At 44.3% G+C, this 24326-nt stretch overlaps 1 protein-coding gene across 1 annotated transcript in view; it reads right to left on the bottom strand.

The window, feature by feature from the left end:
• Positions 1-24326, bottom strand: part of VWC2L (von Willebrand factor C domain containing 2 like) — a 139256-nt gene that overhangs the window by 79951 nt on the left and 34979 nt on the right. Inside the window, exon 2 of the mRNA XM_066611692.1 lies at positions 8124-8253. Within this exon, the coding sequence (XP_066467789.1) occupies positions 8124-8253 (130 nt within the window). The remainder of the gene's footprint in view (positions 1-8123; positions 8254-24326) is intronic.

The raw sequence follows: 24326 nt of genomic DNA, 5'->3' as shown, positions 1-24326 counted from the left end.
GTACAGCTGAAAAGACCAGTCAGGAATCATTGAGGCGTAAGACATCCTGTTTTGAGGGGAAGACCAGAAGACCTCTGAGATGTCTTCCATTTCTAGGCTGAGAAGCAGCTTTGGAATACTGGAGTTGTCACCCTTTCACCTGATCTTATGACCTTTGGTGACTGCAGGCTAGCGCACAGGTCTGGGCTCTGAAGTGCTACTTTAGAAGGGTCGCTTCTCTTGCATCACAGCCCTGGGCAGAGATCTTGGTGAGACTAAGTGCAGCCTATGGGTACTGGGGACATTGCAGTATGAGCTTGATCTTAACAGTAAGAGTTAAGTTTGAGATCCCAGAAGGGAGGGAGCTAACAATACTTGACAGACTTTTGTTTTGAAAAGTCACGAGGAGAAGAAATAACAACTTGGGGCAATGATTTTGTATTCTCTCAGTGGCAGGAAACTTGAAATTAAGTGACCTTTCCTCTTAAGACAGAAATGTTGCACATTACCGGGAGCCATCGTCCTTAACATTTACAGTGACAAATTAGACTATGGGACTGGAAAGGAAGCACATCTCCCCCCACTCTCTAATCTTAGCCTCTCAGTAGCTTCTGCCTACAGACGCACAACTCGATTAAGTGACTTTGTGCAGCAAGCACAGAGAGAATGCCTTGACATCTGCAAAGCACAATATGGTTATTAGGCTTTGTTGGACAGATCAGACCTCCTCTTAGGGCTAATCCTTGAAATGTGGGTGTGATCAAGTGATACTCATCTCATTGGATAAGCTCACCCCCTTGAAAGAGCACTACAATTATATGCATGTTGATCTGTGGCAGACTCTCTTTCTCTGTGCTTCTAGACCAGCAATTTTCAACTGGTGTGTTGCAGTACATTGGTGTGCCATGAAAGGTCCACTGTTGTGCCATGGGAGTTTGCAGCTTAGTGGATGAAAATTGCTGAAAAAGTTCTCCAGGTTCTGTGACTCTGTTTCTATGGCAACTGTCCCTAGTAGCAGATTGTCTGTCCCCCTTCCTCCATTGACAGAACCAGCAGAAGACGGGCAATCTGTTACTACAGACAGTTGCCCTGGAAGCAGAGCCACAGAGCCTGGAAGAGTCTCCAGGAAGCCAGAAGTAACATCATAAGACCAAAGTGAGCATCACAGAGGTCACAGAGTGCCATGAGAAGAAATGTTGAAAATCGCTGTTCTATACTGTAGTGCCTCTTCCCAAACTATCCTAGAAGCTTTTACTAGGTACAAAGGAGGAATAACATGTACAATCAACCCTCAGACTAGTTCTCCCACTTTGCTGCATCTTTGAGTGAGCCCCATTCACTTGCTCTCTCCCACACACCAGAAGCCAAAGTGGCCGTTCCCGAGGGGGAAAGGATCAAGAAGCCTAAGCAAGCAAGCAAGGAAAAATGATAAAGGAATATTCAGCATTGACTTTTCCTTTCCCATGCTGCAAAATGCCAGCCTCGCTTAGAACAAAACTACATATTCTTTGCAAATAGAGTGCTGTGGGGAAAAGGCGGAAAGAGGGTGGAAATCATGGCAGTGGGGCAGAGGTGCGTTAGCACTTTCCCTTCGTCACTGTTTCAATCCCAATGGTGCCCTCTGCAAGTGGCATAGCTAACGATCATGTGGCCCGGTGCTGAACTCAAAACGATGCCCAGGAAGTGATGTCTCAACTGGAAGTGACATTAGACCCGGGTTTTTAAAAAAGCGAAAATCAGGGGGAAACCCTCTTCCTCCCCCCAGCAGCTTGCCACCCACTTGTTCTGCCGCCTCCCCCCAGCCAGTGGCATAGCAAAGGCATCTATCTGCTATCTGGGGTCAAAGAAGATTTTGTAGCCTCCCCATGACAAAATCAAATTAAAATAAGTAAGTAAGCAAGCAAGTAAATAAATAAATAAATAGCGTGCCCCTTACTGGTTAGAGACACTGTGCTGGAGTGAAGAGGGATGGTTATTCTGCCCCTGATAAATATAAGAGGAGCACCACTTGAAAGTACCTCTTTACCCAGTTATTAGGGGTAACTGTATTATGTTACATGGAAATGAGAGCGGACTCATATTAACACCTTATTGGGTCCATGCTGTATCATAATAACATCTCATTGGTTCGCAGAACAATCATGGGCCAGTTCTGAGTTAAAGAAATCAAAATAGAACAATTGGCCATAACTTTTGACAGAACACAGATATTCCAGAGTGGTTTGTTACATTGCGTTCTGCATTAAATTCACTTTCCAGTGTCATATAACATGGTGGGATTATTTATACATGCCAAGGTTTTCACAATTTTGGCCACTAGTGTGAAGCTCAGTTTGTTGCCTGGTGCAATTGCTACCCCCTGCGCCCCCTTAGCTACACCACTGCCCTGTACACTATTTTTATTGGGGAAAGGGTTTCCCTTGATCTTTTTGGCACAGTTGGGATTGGAACCACACCAAGGGGAAAGTGCTAAAGTCCCCTACCCCTGTTATGGTTTTGCCCCATGTGGATCCCTAGAAATCTTCATCAACACAGGGCCATGTTATGCATTTCACATAATGTATAGTTTGAACTTGAAGTTGGTGTTCCACACTGGTTCAAAGTGCTTTCTAGTAAAGCTTATGTTTCAGCACACTCCATAGCCCCCTCCCCATTCCTGAGAGGGTGCTGAAAGAATTGCTCTGCCAATGTCACTACGCAAAGGGTATGGGGACAGGGTACTCTCAGGAATCTGCAGGGGACTCTTCTCTAGGCCCTTAGCAGCTGCCCAATGCTGAAGACCCCTGATGGTGTCCCTGGCAGACAGAGCAAAGATACTGGCTCTTTATGTCTTTTCAGGTCTGGAATGTTAGACTCAAGAGCTTTCCTCATTAACCTGACTTCTGTGCAGCTTTATGCTCTTGGCAATATATAATTAAGAAAGGCATAAAAATCAATCTTGGTGTATTGAGAGGAAATTATTGGCCACTTAACGGCCACAACAGTTTTGCGAGCAGGAAAGCCAAGCGGCTTCGTGCGGAAAACCAAGCAAAATGCTGAAGGGCTCTTTCTTAACCAAAGATGACGGCTGCTCTGCTAAATTCACAGAGAACCATCATTCTAATGAGAATTTGGATGATAAGCATTGCTCTGCATTTTGTTTTTAATACCACATCTCCACGATGGAGAATGATAATGACATCGCTCTGAGCCACAGCCACATGCTAGCTTATAATGTAATATCAGTGCCAGTCCTCAGCTCTGAAATATGTGAAGTAAATATAAGGAACAGAGTGCCACTGAGGATATGCGGAGTGTAATTATTGCGTCTCTAAATAACTACAGTTCACCTTTCACATCCAGAGTGTGCAGGGATTTTGAAGGAGACATTTCAGGTCCCAGTTAACACCTCTCTTTTTAGAGGCGAACCCTGGCAGTCTTAAACATTGTTCCCCCTTTTGTTATTGTTGAAAATTATCCCCATTTTTAGGTGAGCTTTTGACTGTCCCTTTGATATGTCACCTATTTTACATCCAAGTACTGGACATGATGAAGGAATGGTAGTGTTTGAGGCTCCAGAGAACTGTACCCAGCAGCAGGTTTGCTAGGTACAAACTGCTACAAAAATGACAGGCAGCAGAAGAAAGGGTGGGTCTTCCACCAAAAGCAGTGGGGAGAAAATGTGGGAACGATATAAAGTACAGCCTAATCCCATGCTTGGGTAGTGCAGTTCTTGCTCACGCCAGTGCTGGCCTCTTGCACTGAGAGGAGAGGGAGCAGCCGCCAGACAGTGCCCGAGGTACTGGGCAAGTGCAGTGCCCAGTGGCAGAGAGGTGGGGGGGGCAGAACGGAGGCAAGGAGGGGGTGCAAGTGGGTGGGGGAGGGCGGCCTGGGGGGTTCAGGCCTGGGAGGGAGTGGGGATGGCAGAAAAACTACCGCAGCATCCAATCCCCCCTCCCACGTCTGAAAGCAGGCTGTCTGGTTTGCGCAAGGACGATGCTGCCCAGGCTTAGGACTGGGCTGTACTTTACGTTATTCCCAGGTTTTTCCCCCATTGTTTCTGATGGAAGACCCACCCTTTCTTCTGCCGCCGGCAATTTCTCTAGCAGTTTGTACACAGACTACTCCAATCTGCCCCAGCTGATGCAGATCCAAATAATCCCATAGGGGCTGCCTGGTCCTGACAGGTGAGGGACTGGATGTTCCCTTACCCCCCCGTTTGTCCCAGCAAGATGAAGAGATGTGTGCAGCAGAACACAGCAGCAGATATTTTGGAGCAGCTGTATCACAGTGTTGGCAGCCCAGATAGGCTTTGGCCAGTGGTGTAGCCGGAGAGAGTGCAAAGCACTAAGTTTAGAGCCTGACCACAACATGCAATGAGTGCCTGAGGGTGTACGCCTTCGTTTTGCTCCCATAGCTTGGAATGGCTCTGAGTGGGAGGGGGAGAGGCCCCTTGCATGCTGTAGTGAGGCTTCTGCAAAACTTAATGCTTTGTACCCCCTCTGGCTACACTACTGGTTTGGGCTGTTAATGAAATCATAATGAATGAGTGAACGAATGATGAGACAAATGCTAACTTATCAATGAATAACTAAATGAAGAAAGAACATGAACTGAAAATAAGACAATTTTTTTTCGTGTAGATCCTTAGCTGTGCTCTGTGGGCTAACTCAGAGAATGTATCATTCTCTGGAGCCTTCAAACATATATCACCTTTTGTACATCTCTGCCTGAGATGTGATTAGTGTTCAGGAGCTGGATGAAAAGTGGAGAAACATTGCTGACTTTTCTACGATTGGCCTAGCCGTTCTACTAAAGGTTGTCTCTTGTCAAGTGTTAGAATGCTTGACACAAAGACCCAAACCCCAAAAGTTCCGTTCACTTCAAGAAATAATCACTGTACGTCATTCGTCTAAGGGTCATTCCCCATGAGCATTCTGCTTTGCTATTCTTGCACAGTGTTGAGTCATTCTGAATGGGGGATCGATACTTTTGTAGCAGGGAAATTGCATTTTTTCCAATTACCAATGTTAGTAATTAATACCATTGTTTGTTATTGGGAAAGGGTTACCTCCCCCAACAAGATGAATGACTACACTGTGTAACAATAGTTGAACAGTTTGGGGTTTATCTAAATATTTTGAGGTTTCTTTATTAATTTTGGTGTGAGGATTTCAAACATGCCACTATTTTTGGCATAATGCCAACAGCTTAGACCCAATTTATGCTATGCAGTTGCATATTACGATGTGTGTTACAGTGCATTCGGCAATAGGATAGATACAAACACAAAATTTAACTAAAAAAGTTTTGAAGCTTAAAAAACTCAGATTACCATTGGAATCAACAGCACGGAATTGTATTAATGAACCATTTTTGTGTTACACAGTGTAATGACAGTGAATGCTGTTTGGCCAGAGACTGCACCAATAAGTGGCATGCACGTAGCGGATGACATTTTGTACCAAGAGATTTGAACCCTTCATATCAATCTTGCTATTTCTGACATTTCATCCATTCTTTAAAGGTAAATATTTCCTGTTTGTCCTACTCAAAAACTAAAGGTTTTTGGAGGCATTTAAGCAATCCAACAAAACAACCGACCAATTAACATCATCCACTTTCTCTTTTTCCCTTCCAACACTGTGCTCTGTGCTTTTCCCTCCAAACTTATAGCACATCTTCCACAATGAGAAACAAGCCACCTCTCGTCTGGTCACTTTGTATTAATTCAACAATGACACAATTTCTTTCTGAAAAATACCAGCAAGAAATAGTTTCATCTTTTCAGGAGCAGGAGGTCTGGTCTAGAGGGTAGAGCCTCCGTCTGCCTGAAGATAACATCCACAGGTCGCCAGTTCGAGGCCACGGGCACCGTGCGACCTTGAAGCAGCTGACAAGCTGAGCCAAGTTATTCCATCTGCTCTGAGCGTGGGAGGATGGAGGCCAGAATGTGAAACCAGATCAGAAAGAAACATCTGAATGTTGTGGTTCTTGAAAGATAGAACCTTCTTTCAATTGTAAAAATCCTTATGGGGATTTAATCAGCCTGCCTATGCAAACCGCCTTGAATAAAGTCTGAGGAGAAATCTGACGACCAAGAAAGGCGGTATATAATACCTGTATTATTATTATTATTATTATTATTATTATTATTATTATTATTATTATTATTATTATTATTATTATTATTATTATCATCATCATCATCATCATCTTCCACATCAATACAGGTCTTGGGTAAGTCAGGCTCCTGCTGTTCTATGGCCACCTCCTAAACATGAAGAACGATAGGGCAATGCATTTCCTGAAAGATTCAAGCGCTCATTGCAGCCCTCACTTTTTGATCACAATGATGCTACTTGTTGCAGTCACTTCATAGCCATCACTGAAAGCAGCAGCCTTGTATCTCCCCTCCTTTCTGGCTTGCAACACGTAGCAAGGCAAAAATGGATGCTGTGATGCCACAGCAAGTTTCCCCACTCTCACTCCATTTCATTGGCTGCCTTTTGCATAGGCAAGGACATTTGCAAGGAAATGTAAATTGTATTTACTAAGCCAAATGACCATTTGCCTTAGTAAATTGTACCAGGCACAAAAGGAGGAGAAGAAACAGGACTACTGCTTTTGGCAGTCACACATCAGCGTTAAAGTCATTTAAAAATAAGTCATCTTTTCTACTTTTTCAACAAAAGCAAAAGCATGGCACACCAACTCCATATAAACTTTGGTTTACTGTATGACCCTCCATTTTTAGTAACATAAACCTCAGAAAGAGATATGATTGAAGGTCATGTTCTTTGGCTTGACATGTGAACCTCAGGGACTCTTTGTGTTCTCCCCAAATATATGGTGAGCATTACACAAACCCTTCAACTTGGATTTTCAACTGAGCTAAAGAACATTTCAGCTTCTACCATCTAGCCACCTAATACTTATCTCCAGCTCCCTCTTGAACTTGCAACCCTCTTGCCCTCATCTGCCCCCCCAGGAGTAGAAGGAGGAATCTCTCTCTCTCTCTCTCTCTCTCTCTCTCTCTCTCTCTCTCTCTCTCTCTTACTTTATCCCTCCCACTGGCAGTTGGTACATGGTGCAGCAATGGTAGTTAACCCACTCCAGAACTTTTTCCCAGCACTTCCAGTGGCCATTGGGGAGGGAGGGAGAGAGAGAGAAAGAGAGGGAGAGAGCGAGAGAGAGGGGGAGAGAGAGAGAGAGAGAGAGAGAGAGAGAGAGAGAGAGAGAGAGAGAGATCAATTTGGTTTATATGGGAAAAGAGCTTGATTTGTTATGACTTCAAGTTGGGAGTCCAACCATTACTAGTTACAGATTATAACTCTGTTTTTCCACAAATGTGTGGGTGGCTATTACAAAACAGTACGTAAAAATAAGTTTCCAGTTCTCATGATCGCCAAGGTATGCAATAAAATATTCAAGTTATCGTTCTATCAGTGGTTTATTATCAATGTGCTGCCATAGTACCTCTTTTTCTGCCATGGTTTCTACCCATGTCCTAATATCCATACACTTGGTTCCATAAGCCTTGGGGTTCTACACAGCTCTTCCCTCTTTTGCTACTCCCTTGATGCTTTCTCTCAGCCACTTCTGCCACACTTCTATGGATCTCTTGTGCTGGGAGGCAGGATATTCAGGAGTAAACGGAAGTGACTGTGTAACACCATTTATACGTTGCTCTCTATGATAATTGATCATTGGTTAATTGTTCATTGGTCAATTGGTCTCTGTGTTTAATAAAGTAGCACAAGTTAAACCTAACTGCAATCTGGTGTCTTTGCTGGGGTGTGTGAGTGTAAATAGAATGCTAGATGCAGGGAGATGGCAGCGAGATGCAAGTATCTTGTGGTCTTGCATGTGCTCCCTGAGGCATCTGGTGGGCCACAGGAAGCTGGACTACATGGGCCCTGGGCCTGATCCAGCAAGGTTCTTATGATCTCTATACAAAGTGTGACCCTTTGTATGTGACCCTGAAACCAGAACCCATTGCACTATCTGCTGATACACCAATGAATCAGATTCATGTAGAACTACTAATTCAGTCTCTTTGTGAGAGTATCTTTTTCTTTCCTAGTGAATTTAGCTTCTCTGTGGTGAACAGAAGTAACAATTGTTCGTATGACATTTTGCTTCATTATGCATTGAAAGCTTACCATTTTTGCAGACCGGACAACACTGTTCTGGTTCATAGACTGGGTTGACACATTCAGGAACGGCACAGTCTGCTACAACACAGTGCACTTCATTGCTGGGCTCACAGCGACACCATTCACATGGAGAGGGCTAGGAACAAAGCTAAAATTAGCCCATTTTTTCCCCTTTCTAGCGGTTCAATAAGTTAATAAAATTTATTCTCAAAATCTATATGCCACTTAATTTATTCATCATGCTCAGCATACACAATCGGACAGTGTGGAGATGCATACAACATTAGAAAAATGAACTTTGTTTTATCTACAGGTGTCTGATATGTCATACTTAGTTCCTAGGATCCAACAGTGAGACAGAAAATGCCCCTTTCCTTTCCTGCCTGGCGCAGAAGCTACAAAACAGGTGAAATGATACAATTTCACCACCATCATCTGCCATAACCACTACCTTCCACAAGCTGGGGAAGACAGCCAAAGACTGCCCAGCCCTGAGGCTTGGAGAACACTGCAGATATTCAAGAGGAAAGGTTTCTAGTTGTATATCCCACAGCAATTATACTGCTGTTTTAGAGATTAGCTAAAATTTGACCACACAGTCCTGGGCATGTCTACTAGGGATGGGCAAGTCCACCACGGCTTGACTTGAGTTGAGTCATGAGTCTCCGCCCCCAGCAACTTGACTCGAAAATGAGTCCTAACGGGCGGATTTTCCTAGTCACCAAAAGAGGTTTAGCAGCTCAAAAAGACTCAAGTCGCGAGTCTTTCCCTTTAAAAAGCTAGCCGCAACTCCATGGAAAAAATGGGGCTGCTGCCGGCTTGTGTGTGTGTTTCGGAGTTCTCTTTAAGCACTCCCTGCTGTCCCCGCCCATCCTAACTGTAAAGCAGCAGTGCAGAACATGCTGATCAGTTCCCTCCATACGATCCCACTCCAGCCATAACAAAACACACACCCCTTCTCATCATGGGCATAGTTGGACTTACAGAGAGGGAGGGAAGGAGGATGCACCCAAGCTCAGCAAGGCAGGAGGGGATGGCTGCAGCATGGGCGCGAGCGATGCAATGAGCATGCGAGCATGCGAGCCATGGGTGGCTATTTTTCTATTGCTCCAGGAACTGCCTGCCTTGGCTTCGCCTGCCTCCTTCAGCCCCTCCAGCTTGCAAAACCCATTTGTCCCTATGGTGAAAAGCAGCTCCTGTTTTTCCATGTGTCTCCCTCTCCTGGAGACACATCGTCCGTTCAATGGATGGTCCCGGGGACAAGTAGAAGTGCAACCCTCCCCTGTGTTCTTTAGATGTGCAGGACCCTTAAGTGGAGTACCCAGTCAGGTAAAATTGACACTTTTGCAAAAGTTGTTCTGCAGCCAAAGACCCTGCAAGTTTTAAGCCCAAACAACAACAACAAAAGTTAACCATTTCATTCAACCCTCCCAGCCCCTGTCTCTGAACATCCTGTCCCCTACTGCTCGTGCACACAAAGCCTAGCTTCCAGATCGACGCAAGAGGTTTTTCGAGTGAAATGGAGGTGGCGCAACCTCTAGCCATTTGTGGGCAACCTGAGTCGCCCAAATACATGGCGACTCCAGAGTCAGGAGTCCTGGACTCCAGTGTTTTTCTGAGTCTTTGACATTAGACAGCGAAAAACACATTTTTGTGATTCAGACTCGAGTCACTTGACTCAACTTCCCATCCCTGATGTCTACTCAGAACGACGTCTCATAGGATTCAGTGGGACTTACTCCCAGGTAGGTATGTATAGGATTGCAGCCTGAATGTCATTACATTGTCATTCTTCAGATGGACTGACTCCTTATGCAGTCATTTCATACGGCTACATCAGAAGGAGAGGCGAACGAGCAAGATATACTCCACTCATTCAGCTGGGACCAATTGCCATTTTGGCTCTTCCTTCATGGAACTGTCTCAAAAAGTGTCCATGCCAGCTAGTTGCTATAACAATTGCAAGAAGGACCTGGAACAAAATGTTGTGATGAGAAGGCAACTCCTATGCCCACTCCTAGGCAACTCTATGCCCCCACGGCACCCTTCCAAGGCTGTCCCCTGACCTAGGCCGCCCCCTTACCTAATCCTTCCAAACGCAACAAGAGTGGTGCTCTGGTTGCATTCAAAGGGTATCCTGAGGCTGGGACGGCTGTGCATGGCCTCTCCAAGCCTCAGAAGGCCTTAAAACGTGATGGAAAACCAGATGTGACTGGGTTTTCCCTGGAAAACTAGGCTTTACATTCCAAAGCCTTCCAGAGGCCTTAGAAGGCCTGCTGAAGCCTGGGGAGACTGCACACTGGTGTGCCATTTGCAAGTGAGGGGTGGGAAGGACCCTGGCAGCCACAGCAGGAGCAGCATTTCTGCCCCCCCCATGGAGTGCCACTCAGTGTCCTATGACCGCTGTGACCCCCTCCCCTCAGCTATGCAACTGAAGCTGTTAAAGACTCAAGCGGGCCAATTCCCTCTCCCTGCTCCTTCCTTTACATACATTCTGTACATTTTTCCAAAGGACACCTCAACATTGGATGGTTCCTGTGGGAGCATGCTCAGTCTGCATCAGGCTGCTTTGGGATTTTTCTTTTCTTTCCGTTTACAACTGATCAACTTTTGCATACCTAAGGATACAGAAGCCACTGCTTGTGGGTAGCACCCTCAATTGTGTACAGTCTGAAAGGCATTCAGTCATCTGAGTTACCTATTAGTAGACCAAGAGATAGCTAGCTAGATGTAACTATATAAGAACTGACATGTGCATTTGCTTTTTCCCCCCCTTCTCTTCCCATTCATTTTACATTTTTATTGTGTCTCTCAAATTTTTGTCATGATTTAAAATTGTAAACGACCGAGTACTTTGCCAGAGGGGTAGTATCTAAAAGTAGGAAACAAGTTAAAAATGGCTCAATTTTTGGTATGGTTCTGATGAAAATTATATATCCTGAACACTAGGAGGCTGCACAGTCCCTGAGCTAGTACAGAGGGTGATTTGTTTAGCTGTCAAACAAAAGATTCTCATTGAACAAACAAATTTCTATGCAAACACTGAAGCTCACAAAAATCTGGCTCAGTTCTACTGAATTTACATATTGCGGTGATATCCAGAGCGGTTGCTTTTTCATAAAGGGTTTACACATTCTGGTGGTGTAAAGGCCCCTTAGACTTGGGTTGTAACTGAATATTTTCCCTACACTACATATTCATGCCGTCCAGGGTCTTGGCTTTTGGCACCCGCCCAGGTGTGTGAGAAGTATCATTTGCTTCTGACATTGGATCTCGGCAAATGCATAAAGGGGTGTGCATGTGACCCCGTTTGACATAACCTGTGAATGTTTGCTTTACCTCTGGGATTGGTTAAGGGGCAGGGGGTCAGCTGAACTTTGGATTTCCTGCTCTAGGAATCAAATGGACTCACAGTTCAATGAACTGGCTCAATGTCAGGATCATTATTTCACCTATCAGCTGGGGAGGAAGGTGTCCAAACCAAAAAAAACAACAAAGCATAAAGGCCACTGCATCTGCATCATGACTCGACAGGCTTTTCAGGAGCTGACACCTCACAGAAGCTTCTGGAGTGCTTAAAAAAGTTCAAAATATGTGGAAAAAGAAAGGAGAATCTGGGATTTTCACAACAGGGATGCTCATTCATGACCCTTCCTCTGTTAAAGGATATCATGGACCATTAAACTCTTGAATTCATCTTAACGCAATACTATACTAACGCAATACTTAACGCAATACTAACGCAAGACTATAAAATGTATTGGTTTAAGCTTTTGAGAGAGACAAGAAAAAAGTGCACTTCATCATATAAAAAGAAAATAAACTACAAAAAGGTCACAAAGATAATAAATTAACAGATGAAACATGTCTGGAAACAAAATAATAAGAAATCAGTTTCTGTATTGCAGTTTTGATGAGAACAGCCCTTTCAATTAAAGGAAAAATGTCCTTTAACAATAGCCTCACTTACCACTGCAACTTCGGCAGACAATGAATCAATCAATCTCTCACTCTCCAGGCACTTAGAACAGCTTCACTCCGAGGCAAGTGACCCTTCTACTCCCCCTGAGCACCTGAAAGAATGCTAAGTGAAAGTGATTATCACCTCCTCTTTGCATTCTTTTCCTGCACTGTGCTCTGGGGTGAAGGAAGGGGTTGCTGCCTCAATGTGAAGCCTTTCTAAGCTCCTGGAGAGAGACTGATTGATTGTTTGCCTCTGTCATGCATTACAAAGGTAAGCGTTTTAAAATCAAAGGACACATTGCGTGTGTTTTTTTAATGAGCAAAGGGACATTGTTTTTTTAGATGAATTTCCTTTAATGAGATTTTTGGCATCCACAGAATAAGAATAATGAATTCCAGGGTGTCTAGGGTACAGCCTTCTCCTCATCAACTGACTATCTAGGGGTATTCTCATTCCATTTCTTTGTGAATCTATGAATGCAACCTACCAGTAGCAACAACTCTAATTTTCTTTATATTCAGCCTTATCCAGTGTTCAGTTGTGCTGTGTGATCTCAGCTCTGCTATGAAGTTCATCAGGTCACCTTAAGCACTAGCTATCAGCTATCATCCTAACCTACCTCACCAGGTTCTTCTGAGGCTAAAATCCTGTACCGAGCGCTAGATCGGGTAGAATACAAATGCAACAAAGGGTACAATACAAATACAAAGGGTAGAATACAAATGCAACAAATAACATATGAAGGAATCCTACGGTTGAAAATCCTTGGTATTGCTGAGGATCACGAATTGTTTTTAAAACTCCAGTTTACCCCTGAAATGTGCCAACAAATCAGGTTGAGGGCTTCAAGTCCCAAAACAACTCTCTAGGAATCCTGTTTGCATTACACCATCTTGTACATGGGGGAACCCAACAACGACACTGTTCTATCAGCTGACTGAACTACTAAACCCTGGTCACCCATACCTAAGACACACCAGAGCATATGTGCCAAATGAAATGATAAATAAGCCAACAAGCAGCACAGTCCTAATGCTGCCCTGAGCCAGTCCCTTGTGCCAGCTCCTGAGTGTTGCAAATGTGCTATAAAGAATGTTTGCAACTAGCCAGGAGCAGGCTAGGCCAGCACATGGATGAGTGCCGGCCTAATGGAGTCAGACCTGCACCGGGGCACGGTGTGCGGGCCTGGGCAGGCCAGCACAGGGGGTGGGAGAGGCTGGTAGGAAGTAGGAACTGAGGTGGGAAGGGAATGTTTTAGAGCAGGGGGAGGGCAGTATGGGGGGGTAGATTGGGCCAGGTACTGGCTGTGGCAGTGCAAGCCAGATTCTATCTTCCATCCCCAGCCTGAGCAGCGTTACACAGGCCACTCAGATTTGCACGAGCAAAATTGTGGGCGCAGAGTCTAATAATCCCAGAGGGCTGCCTGGGCATTTCTTGGGATAAAGGGAAAAAAATCCCCCTATTCTGAGTTGCATCTCAGCCTGCACCAAACCTGCACTGGATGCAGTGTAGGCCAGTTGGCCTGCCAGTTCCAGTACAGGTTAGGAATGTGTCCTGACTTGGTCCTACAGAAAAGGCAGCATTTATTAACACTGGTGTCACAAATCCAATTTACATGAAACTGGATACAAATGAGGAAGGGAGTATAGTATATATCATCATTGCGCCACAAATTTTCTGTGATTTTGCTCTCCCTGTTACCTATCAGATTTGAAACAAAGCTGCAGCCTTGCAGTCCTAAAGCTTTCTGTAGCTCACCTTGGAGATGCTCCATGAGTGAAATAATTTATTCCGAAGCAGTACATGTCTCCCCGGAAATGGGCAAATTAGTTTCCTTGCCTTTGTTTCACTGTCTACAGCCTGCAATCCTTATCACCTTTGTTTCTTTGTTACTCTGGCAATTTAGATAAAAATCGGTAGTCCTAAAGTTAAAGGAGGAGCCTGTGGGAGTAGAACCACCATCTAATTACGAGCCTGATTTCACATTTCTCAGCACCAGTTTTGCATTTAAGAACATCAGGAAGGAAGGAAATAAATAGAATGATTTAATGTAGGATCCCAGAAGAAGTGATCCCTGACACACACAGGATTTAGAGCAGGGGTGTCAAACTCATTTCATACAGAGGGCCGAATAGCACTCATGATGCCTGCTAAGGGCCAGTAGTGATGTCATTAGGCAGGAAATGATGTCATTAAACAGGTCTTAACCAAAAATAAGCACTTTTTTCACTTAGGAACTCATTAGCTGCAAATGACAAAGAGAAAATAAGCAAATCTTGATCATATTTCAAGATTTGGGAGAGGCCAATTTTCATGTGAGTTGCCCTTTCAGCAGTAACTCCTTAGCACTGCTCAGCAGCTGAGAGCCTGAGGGCCAGATAAAAAGCTTTCGTGGGCCGCATCTGGTGCCTTATGTTTGACACCCCTTATTTAGAGGCTAAAAGCATGGGAAATGCCAGCTAGTTGTGGTGGTGGAATGAGACCTTCCTTCGTCAGCATATCCCATGAGATATTCTTTCTTTCCTCCAAAATATTACAATCATTATACATTGCATGTTTCCAGTGGTGCTACAAGCCAGCTGCTTTATGCTGGAAGATGCGGAAATAGATGTGGCAAATGTCCCTGAATGACTTTGCTCTGAGTAATGAGACATGACAGATGTAACTTTTTTGCTTCTGTGGTGTTAGTGTTACCTGAAAACGACACTGGAGCGAAACAGGATGCTGTATGACACTGCAAACAATTGTCAGTGTAAGAGAAACTCATATGACTGGGTGGCAAGGAAGCAGTTCAGATCTGTAGACAAGGAGTATTTTTGGAAATGGATCTGGACTCTCAACATTTCTTTCCCACTACACCAAATTCAATGGCTTTGTTTTGGTCTTTGGTGCTGCGTTGCCAAACAACAACTCCTCTTCCTGTCTCTCATACTAATGTATTTTTCCATCACCCACACTATTACCATTGCTAGGAATATACTACTTTTGGCATAGGGGTCAACACACATCCTCAGAACTGCTCTTCAGAACCTCAGTAACACTGAAAGATTCTCGTCTCAGAAGCTTGTGTGGGTTCCAGGCAAAAAGAAAAACCAGTGGGTGTTTTCCAAGAAATATCTATGGGGACACACTCAGGTCCTAGTCACATCCACCCACATTGGGCTACATGGGGTAAGGGAGGAAATGTTCCCTTACCCCAAGGAGACATCCAACCTGCTCAAATCACGGTACTGATGACGCCGAATGTTGGCTTGTGAGAACACCTTCACTTGGAGAAACAAATGGTAGTAGCAGCCAGGAGCATAAATCTGAGGGGGCGGAGGGTGCCACACATGTTGCAGACTTTCTCCTTCACATGATCTGGCAATCTTCACATCAGGAGAGGAGAAATTCCAGCAGCAGTCAGCCATGTATATATGCTTGCAGAATGCAAGCTGTATTCGCTAGAATACAAAATACTGATCTTCAATAAAACTATAAATAAATAAATAGCATCTTGCAAAAGATATTTCTCCCGGCTGTAAAACAACCATACCGTCACACTCTAGGGCAAAGAACCTAATTTAATCCAGACTACTGTATGTGCTATTTTTACAGGGCTGTTTCTGATTGAACAGGCACTTGTGCTGATCTGTGCTGACCCAGCATAGTAGATCTAGTTACATGCAGAATGGTTGGCCTGTCCGTGTACACAACCCAAACAGTCATCTCTTTCTTGTTGCTGGGGATTAGTCTCATCCATCGTTTATTATACAGAACAGTGGTGTCACATGGGACACTTCCTGATGATACCCTGGGGTTGACACAACACTGCCCAAGAGTCTGCCTTTTGTGATCTTCAGTTATCTTCGGGCCCAACCACCTTGTGCCCTCCACAAGGCCACCAATCATGTTTTCACTTTTTGCCATGTGAGAACACGAAGTGCCAGGGGCCAAAGTGGCCCAAAGATCATCAAAGGGAGGCAGTCCAGAAGCAGGCTTTCATATTTTAAACAGTGTGAAAGCATGGAAGGTCAGAGAAAAATGGTGACAGCATTATGTCACTGCTGAACTCCCAGAACACCAAGCTGCAGCAGGTAATTGCCACCCCAGGTGCCTTTCTCCGCAGGAATGCCCCTGATACGGAACTTGTGAATTTACACTGGTGCTCGCTGTCAGGATCTTTGCCATTCTTATAACCACATTGTGAGGGAGGTCATGACAGCGTCCACTTTACAAGAGGGAAAATATGAGTTGCTCCAGACCACCCGGCAAATCCATGATTATCCAGAGCAGTGGTTTCCAGTGGGTCAGGATCCACCAGCGGGTTGCGACTCATTTTTTGGTGGGTCAGAAAACTGACAAGGAAAACGTATCAAGCCATATGCAAACGGAAAGGAAGCAACACTTGCATGTTCACACTTGTATGCAAAAATGCCTCAACTTTTTTTGAAGGCCAGGCAATGGGGAATGCAAGGCCACCAGAATCATCTCAGTCTGATGAATGCAGAGCAAACACTCCAAAAGGCATTCCCTACCCCCCCAATAGTAAAAAGGATAAAAACACTTGCTTGAGCAGGTGGTAAAATGAAACTTGCCATGTCAGGCGTCAGGAGGTTTTGGGCCAGTCCTGAAAACACATTTAAATCGATATATATTTCAGTGGACTTTAGTATGCCTGAGGGCACTGGTGTACGGGGGAAAGGGTTGCAAATTCTCCAGGTGGCATAGGGGGAGGGGTGCCACCACACTTCCATTCACTCCCCCCCCTGCATTACCCTGTAAAGAGGCCCTGTACTGAGGCTTCAGGAGGGCCTTTAAACCCCACTTCTGGTTTCCAGGCAAAAACTGGGACTTTAGGCCCTTTGGAGGACCAGGGAGGCTCTCCCCAGCCCTCCAAAAGCCCCCCCCCGATGTGACATTGGGGGCAGCATTCTCGGGGGGGGGTGACATTCTGTGGTCCTGGCCCTGGGCAACAGAAGAGTCAGGAACGCAAGTGACTGTGGGAATGCCTATTTTCCAGATCAATATTCTTTCTGTCCCAGAATTAAACAGCAACTAGTTTCAAATACATTATTAAAAGAAATGTATAAAGCCTTATCCAGCAGATCACATCTGCTTTCTGGTAAACTAGGGTGTAAAACAAGCACAATAGGCTTTAAGAAAAGGCTGTTAGTTCCTAGCTGCTATCTTTTGGGAAGGTCTCGAGGTTAATTTGGAAAGCAGTTCTGCGGCTAAACAGGACTAAGTTCTGGGTCAGTGAGTTCCACATATTTGCCACGTTGCATTTCCTTTTGTTTAAACTCTGTGCTAATCCAACTGCACTTTCTCTACTTCTTGTGTTGAACAAAATTAGCAAATTTTCCATATGCTTTTTTTAAAGCATTCATAATTTTTGGAAACTTTTGTCAGCTCTTGGCCCTTTTTACTCTGAGCCAGAGACCTCATATTTTTAGGCTTGGATTACACAAAGCATTACTTCCTCAGGATCAACGTCCAGTTAATTATACCCTTTTGAGTGGGGGCAGCCAGGACTGCAAGCAGCAACTCAAAGGGATGATCATGAGCGGCTGATTTACACAAAGGTCTCATGGCGTTTTGCACATTATTTTTTAATTGCACTAATTGTACAATTGTTTCCTAATTGTGCTTCATCTATTAGCTTTTTGACAGCTGCAAAAAATTTTCTAACCCTTCTCTTCAGATCCATATTGTCTCTTGCACCAGAAATCATCCACAGAACCTTTTGCTTTTGCCTTCAGTGTTTCCTGAAGGTATGCTTCTGAGATCACTAAACAAGTGGTTGAGTCATCCACTTCATCAATTATCTAAACAATGAGCTGTTCATCTCTATGGATGGAGGAAAGTCACTCAAGTCAGAGAGCTGAGAAACAGCACAGGAACTGGTGGGGGAAACCTCCCGCTCTTTTCCCTGAATGTCTTGTCAACTCCATCTGTTTTAATTCCCCCCAGGCTTCTCTTATTTGGCAAAGATGATTCACTCCAGCTGCCGTGGCTTTGTTTTGTTGAATATTCCCATGCAAGCATCGCACAAGGCAAGCCCTCCGGAGGGCACATTTGCCAACTTTGCCATGTTTCAGCAGCTACCCGGGTCAGGATGGAAAGGTGTCTCAATTAGGGAACAAGACACCTTTGTAAATGGTTTGCAAATTTGCACTGAGTGAAATGCATTTGGATGAAACCCAAACAGCAGAGAATTGCAAAATGCTTGCAACATTCAAAGTGCTACAGAAATGCGTCTACATATAATATCATGTTGTCCTTGGCAGTGAAGTCTCCTCAGATGGTAGGGTATGTGGCTGTATTCATGTAGGGTATTTATGTTGTACACACTTAGGATCCAATTGTGCCCAACTTTTCAGTGCAGCTGTGCCGACAGGACGTGCACTGCATCCTGCAGTGGGGAGGGGCAGTCATAGAGGCCTCCATAAAGGTTTGTTCCCTTCGCCTTTTCTTGGGGCTGGATTGTGGTTGCATTGGTGCTAGAAAGTTGGGTGGGATTGGGCCTTTAGAATGCATACACAGGGCCTCAGTGATGGAACAAAGAGAACTTTCCACAGAAAAAGAGCATTTTGCACCAGCAGCTTGCTGCCCTTACAACATTCATGGCAAGAGATACTTGGTTAACACCTGTCATCTCAGAATTCTTTTTTTCAGATCTTCTGTCCCAGGAGGATGCCACACACAAACACTCAAGTGGAATGTTCATTTCACCCCCCTCAATGGTTGGAACAAGGACTGTGCACATAGATAAGCAAAATTGTAGGCTTACCATGATGAAGTGTTTCTTGCTTTTGCAGGTCCCTATAAACTCACAAGCTTTTAGCACATACAGGCAGGCTACCTGCAGCCTAATGCTTGAAGAGGTTAGAACGAAAGATAACAGGAAGCTCCCTGGAATAGTGGATATGGGGCCACCTGTGCAGGTCTGGCTGGAGAGGAAAAGCAGCTTGCACACTGCACATAGGACAGGTATATAATGAAAAGAAATAGGTTGGGGAAACAAGAGTAGACTTTTGAAGAAAAGGGCAGTGCTTGAGGCCCAATCCAATCCAACTTTCCAGTACCAGTGCAACCTCAGCGCAGCCTCGAGCTAAGGGAACAAACGTTCCCGTGCTTTGAGAAGGCTTCTGTGACTGCCTCCCCATCCAAGAAGCAGTGCACTGGAAAATGGGATTGGATAGGACCCTAAGCCATTTCTGCCCAACGCTGCGTATACGCAACAGGGACCAAATATGTACACCTGTGGGCTGGGCAAAAATGGGTTTATTTCATATATACCCCTTAAGCCTGGATCCTTAATTGTGCAGAAGCCACAGTTGCAAGGAAAATGCACTCTTGGCAAGCTCAGTGGTACTTTTCTTTCTATATTCCAAGATTCAGGCCTAGTACCAGAAATACATGCCAGTATTCCTGATGAGCCATAACAGAGATGAAACCATGGGCAAACTGCTGCCTGTTCTAAACACTCCCATCTACCCCTTGGTTAACCTGCCTCACCCATTGTATTCATTGGAAATACCGGGCAATGACCACAAATGGTTGCTACGTGGCAGCAAGGCCTGGTTGGTCACGGTTGGAAGTGAACTGTTTGATTCATGTATCCCTCCATCCAATCTTCTGTTTTATACTGCTTGGATTTTAAACATGCCAATAAAGGTTTCTTGCATCTTGTATCTTGACCACCTGAGAACTCAATGCTTCTTCACCTGAAGCTTAAATTCAGGTTTGTATTCATGAAACTAAACCAGGTACAAAGGGCCTCACTTATCAGAATGTGATCTGCTTCTCCTCCAAAAGTGGCTGTTTACCAGGAAATGCTTGAGCAGAAATCAAAGTTGTAACTAGAATGTGGTTGAATGAATCTGCCTGCCTATCCCATTGGACATCAGGAGCCCTACTACACGTTCCCCCTGCTTCTGACAGATCTGGAGGGGGGGGGGCATGTGCCATGGTCTTCTCAACTCCACAGGGTTTAGAATTCCCTCCCCCTTGTTTACCACAATCTAGTCAGTATTTTTTGTCCAGGCAAGTGTTTCGGTAAAATTGATGCCCCCCCTTAACTTTTTTTAGTGTCATTTATTTAATTTCCTTGCGCTTCCGGGTGCCTACAGCCATCAGGCAGAGCAGAATTGTGTGTGCACAAATTAGGCAATTACATGCATTTTGGGCCTATAAATCCCACCAGCAGCAGTGATTTCCACTGTAGCTGGGATCAACATCTCCGATTACACAGGCCTACAAAATCGAGGGTCAGAAAACTTTATGGTGGTTTGATATGAATTTGGGGTGCTGATGCCAAAAATGGCATCCGTTTTGCCATATCATGTCTAGTTTTAGAGATATAGTATAGCCTCATTAGTGAATGGTTCAAGCAGCTTCCTCATGAGGAAGCCATGGTGTAGGCTTCCTCATGAGGAAGCTGCTTGAACCATTCACTAAAGAATGGTTCACTAAATACTGGTCTCCAAAACTAGACGTGATAGGGCAAAATGGATGCCATTTTTGGAATCGGCACCCCAAATATACCCAGGAATTGGTGTAATGTTTAAGGAAACAAAATGTGTGTTGGCCTGTGTTATTATTAAGGCACTGTGTCCTTCCCATCTGCCCATACCTGTTCATATACCTCCCTCTGCCTATACATAAGGAACTCTGCGACTGGTAGTTTTTGAGAAAGTGAAGCACAATTCTCTCCGTCTCTCAAATTACATCAACTGCTTCACAGGCACACTCTCCCAACTCTAGAGAAGGCTCTGCATATCATGGTAGAGAATGCTGCTTGATCTGTGCTAACGCTGCTTCTGATTGGCTCCAGAAAATCTCATGTGGTCTGGACAATAGATACATAGATACAGGGAAAAATGTTTCCACTGATATATCCTCAAACATGATCTGAAATTTAGTCGCATATTTCTCCCTCACAGTAATGGGCTTACAACCTGGGCTGAGCCCCCTGGATCTATGGACTTTATCAAAGTGTCCCCCACCTCTCCCTTAAAGTAAAGTCTTTCTGATCTGCCACACTGATCTGTTCCTTTGATGTATACTGACTGGGCTTATTTGAGGAAAGAATTTTAATTAGATATAAACTGTTGAGCCCTTCTTCCTCCCATAGCAGGTTTGCCAAAGCTGTCCTAGCACGCAAAGTTCTGCTTAACACAAGCTGATTGCAGTCAGGAAGAAACTGACAAAGCAGATTCTTTTTGCTAAGTTGACTACAGACTGATCTTCCCCAGTGACTTTTCACAATATGCTTCAATAAGCAAATGAATGTATTAACCTGTTATTTGCTGGGTGGAAGGAAGTCAGGAGAGCTACGGCACATGCTTTGAACAGCTACATAACCATCATCTCACCATGTATGTCACTTGATCTCTCTTGTTACCATGCCCACCTATCCAGGGTGACCAGATGTCATAACCACAAAAGAGGACAAGGCACCCCAAAATGTAGGACATCCAAGAAAAATATAGGACATGACAAAATAAGAGCTAAAATCACTCGCATATTGATTTCATGTGGTTAATTTAAACACTATAGTACTCATTATTACATTTAAAACTATATTACATCTAATTTATTACATATAATTTATTAGTTTCAAGAAGGCTATGTGCTGCCTTCACAGGCAAATGGAGGACATTTAATTTCTTTCCCAGGACACAAGGCTAAAAAGAGGACATGTCCTGGAAAAATAGGACATCTAGTCACCCTGCACCTATCTCTCTCCCTACAGACCACTCTTTTTTCCTTGTCCATGTTTTCTACCCTCTTCTACTCTCTGTCATACGTGGTTGCTCTAGCCATACAAACCCTCACCCTACAGCCATTTCTTTTTTGTTTGTGGACTGGGAGAGTGGAAGGGTGCGTGTTTGAAACCAGTTACAGGGGATTAGCTTCCTATGAACTGGCACTTGAGTTGAACGAAATCAGTGTGCTTGTAATGATAATTTTTTAAAAAAAATAAGGGGAAACTTGGAAGTATTGATTACAAATAGGAGAGATGATATGCACATTTGGGGAAAAAAGGGATCTGTTTGTAAAGTGAAGCACACTTTCATCCCCTTCTCCGGGTAAGGCAACTACCCCCGCAATGGGGCTACTCAATTCTACAGCAACCCAAGGGTTGGCACAGAATAAAAAACCTCCTTGTTGGGTGGGCAGCCTGACAGGGAGGCTGAGGATCCAGTGGAGCAAAGCTCCACCAGTCCCACCTCCCTCCCCTGGGATGCCTCCTCCCTGCCCTCCCTCCACCTTCCACCCTGGAACGCCTCATCCTCACCTCCCTCCACACCCCCATCTACCTCTCTGCTGCCTGGTGGTCTGTGCGACCACTGAGCAGCAGAGATCTGGTACTCCCCTGGCACTAGCCCAGCGACAGCCAGCGCTGGACTAGCACCAGCGCTCCATCGACACTAGGGCTCACAAACGTGCCTTACGGTGTGTTTGCGACAGTGCATGCTGGCAGTAAGCCAGTGTGCACTCTTTAGAATTGGACCCTTAGGTTGCAATCCTAGACACACTTACCTGGGAATAAGATCTATTAAACACAGTGCAACTTCTAAATAAACATGTACTGTATAGGATTGCACTGCCAATTATGTATCCAGGCATACCATTAGATTATGTATCATGGATTATATACTCAACATTGCATGCCCTTTCATTCTTGCTGAGTGAGTCTGCAGTTTTCCTTTTGGCCTTTGGTTTACATAATAAATTTTTAAAAATCTTTTTTCTTTTGTCCTTAGCATTTTGGAAAACCTTTTTTGCACAAACTTCTGCGGTTTGCTACTGAGAAGGAAGAGAGAATGGGAAGAAAACCCTGTCTCTTAAAAGAAAATTTATTTGACATGTCTCTATTTTTATAAAACCAACTCTTAAGGATGAAGCCAGGATCACAGAATATATTAACTATTGATTAAGTAAAGACTTTTTTTTTTTTAAATTTTTGCAAAATACTGCAGAACATTATTTGAAAAACTGGAAAACAATTCTAAAAATGAATAGAGGAATATCAAACAGGAAATGCAGCTACATTCCTGCCAATGTTCTGGCTCACATCACACAAAAGGCCTAAAACAAGCCTTCACATGGGCACAACCTTTAAATTGACTGTAGCAGCGACTGGACTCTACAGCAATGTATGATAGTCACTATAGGTGGTTTGAGAGCCCCATTTCAGCCCCCACCCCCCAACCCCCTCTTGAGTTGCTGCCAATTTAGCAGTCCAGGCATGATTTTCCTTGGAGCACAATGGAGAAAAAAGAGAATCACAGTGTGAAACAACTTTTTTATTCATTTCTGGTGCTGTGAATTCTTGGTGCTGCCTGAGGGCAGCCCTCGAATAGGGCTTGCTGACTGTAACACCAGTCACAAGTTATAACTGCCAAAAGATGTCAGGGGCTTCTGACCAGAGCTGGCCAAAGTACCTTTAACATCTCATTTTATCAGGAGGCCGGCTAAGCTCATGCTTAACGCTCGCCTATGGAAATTAATAGGATTTCTGAGTGCTTAACTTTGGATGGATCGTGCTCTGTATGCCTAATTGTTCTGTGCTTTCTGGTGGATGTTTTGAGGGTCACTATTAACTAACTTGGGGATTGAAAAGGCTTGCATGATATGTCTGCTAATGCCTGTTTTAATGTGAGTTACACTGTAATTAAAACAGCTGGAACATTAGGACAACGTTCTCCGGTAGCCCTCCCTAATTACAGCCAACAGCAACAGTTGAGTGTGTGAAGAGAATTCATGAGCCTGATTTCCATTAAAAAGGCAGCGGGAAACCTTGCTTGTCCATAAAAAAATCAGCTCCAACTTTTCTTGCAGAGAGAATGGCAGGTAGACATTTTTTCCCCCCTCATAGCTTTGTCATGGGAAGCTGCTCCATAATGAGTCAGGCCACTGAACCATTGAGTTGAAGATTGTATACACTGACCAGCAGCTGCTTTTCTAGGTTTTGCCCTGCCTGGAGATTCCAAGGACTGAAACTGGAACCCTTCTGAATGCAAATCAGGCACTCTCCCATTGTCTGGTTTGCCACCTCTCCCTCTTGATCTCATATCCTGCCTATTCTGAAATTGCTCAGTGTACCAAGCCCATGTGTATGTACAGAGGCATCTTTGAGTACCTTGAGTACACTATTAAAATGGATTGTTAGCTGTCCTACAGGTGAAGGGGATGTAATTTCCTTGCTTGCTCTTCATAGATGTATAGATATGCCTAAAGTTTTTCAACTGAAG

This window comes from Tiliqua scincoides, chromosome 1, assembly GCF_035046505.1.
Source record: "Tiliqua scincoides isolate rTilSci1 chromosome 1, rTilSci1.hap2, whole genome shotgun sequence".
NCBI lineage: Eukaryota > Metazoa > Chordata > Lepidosauria > Squamata > Scincidae > Tiliqua > Tiliqua scincoides.
This window is presented reverse-complemented; position numbering and strand designations above follow the sequence as displayed.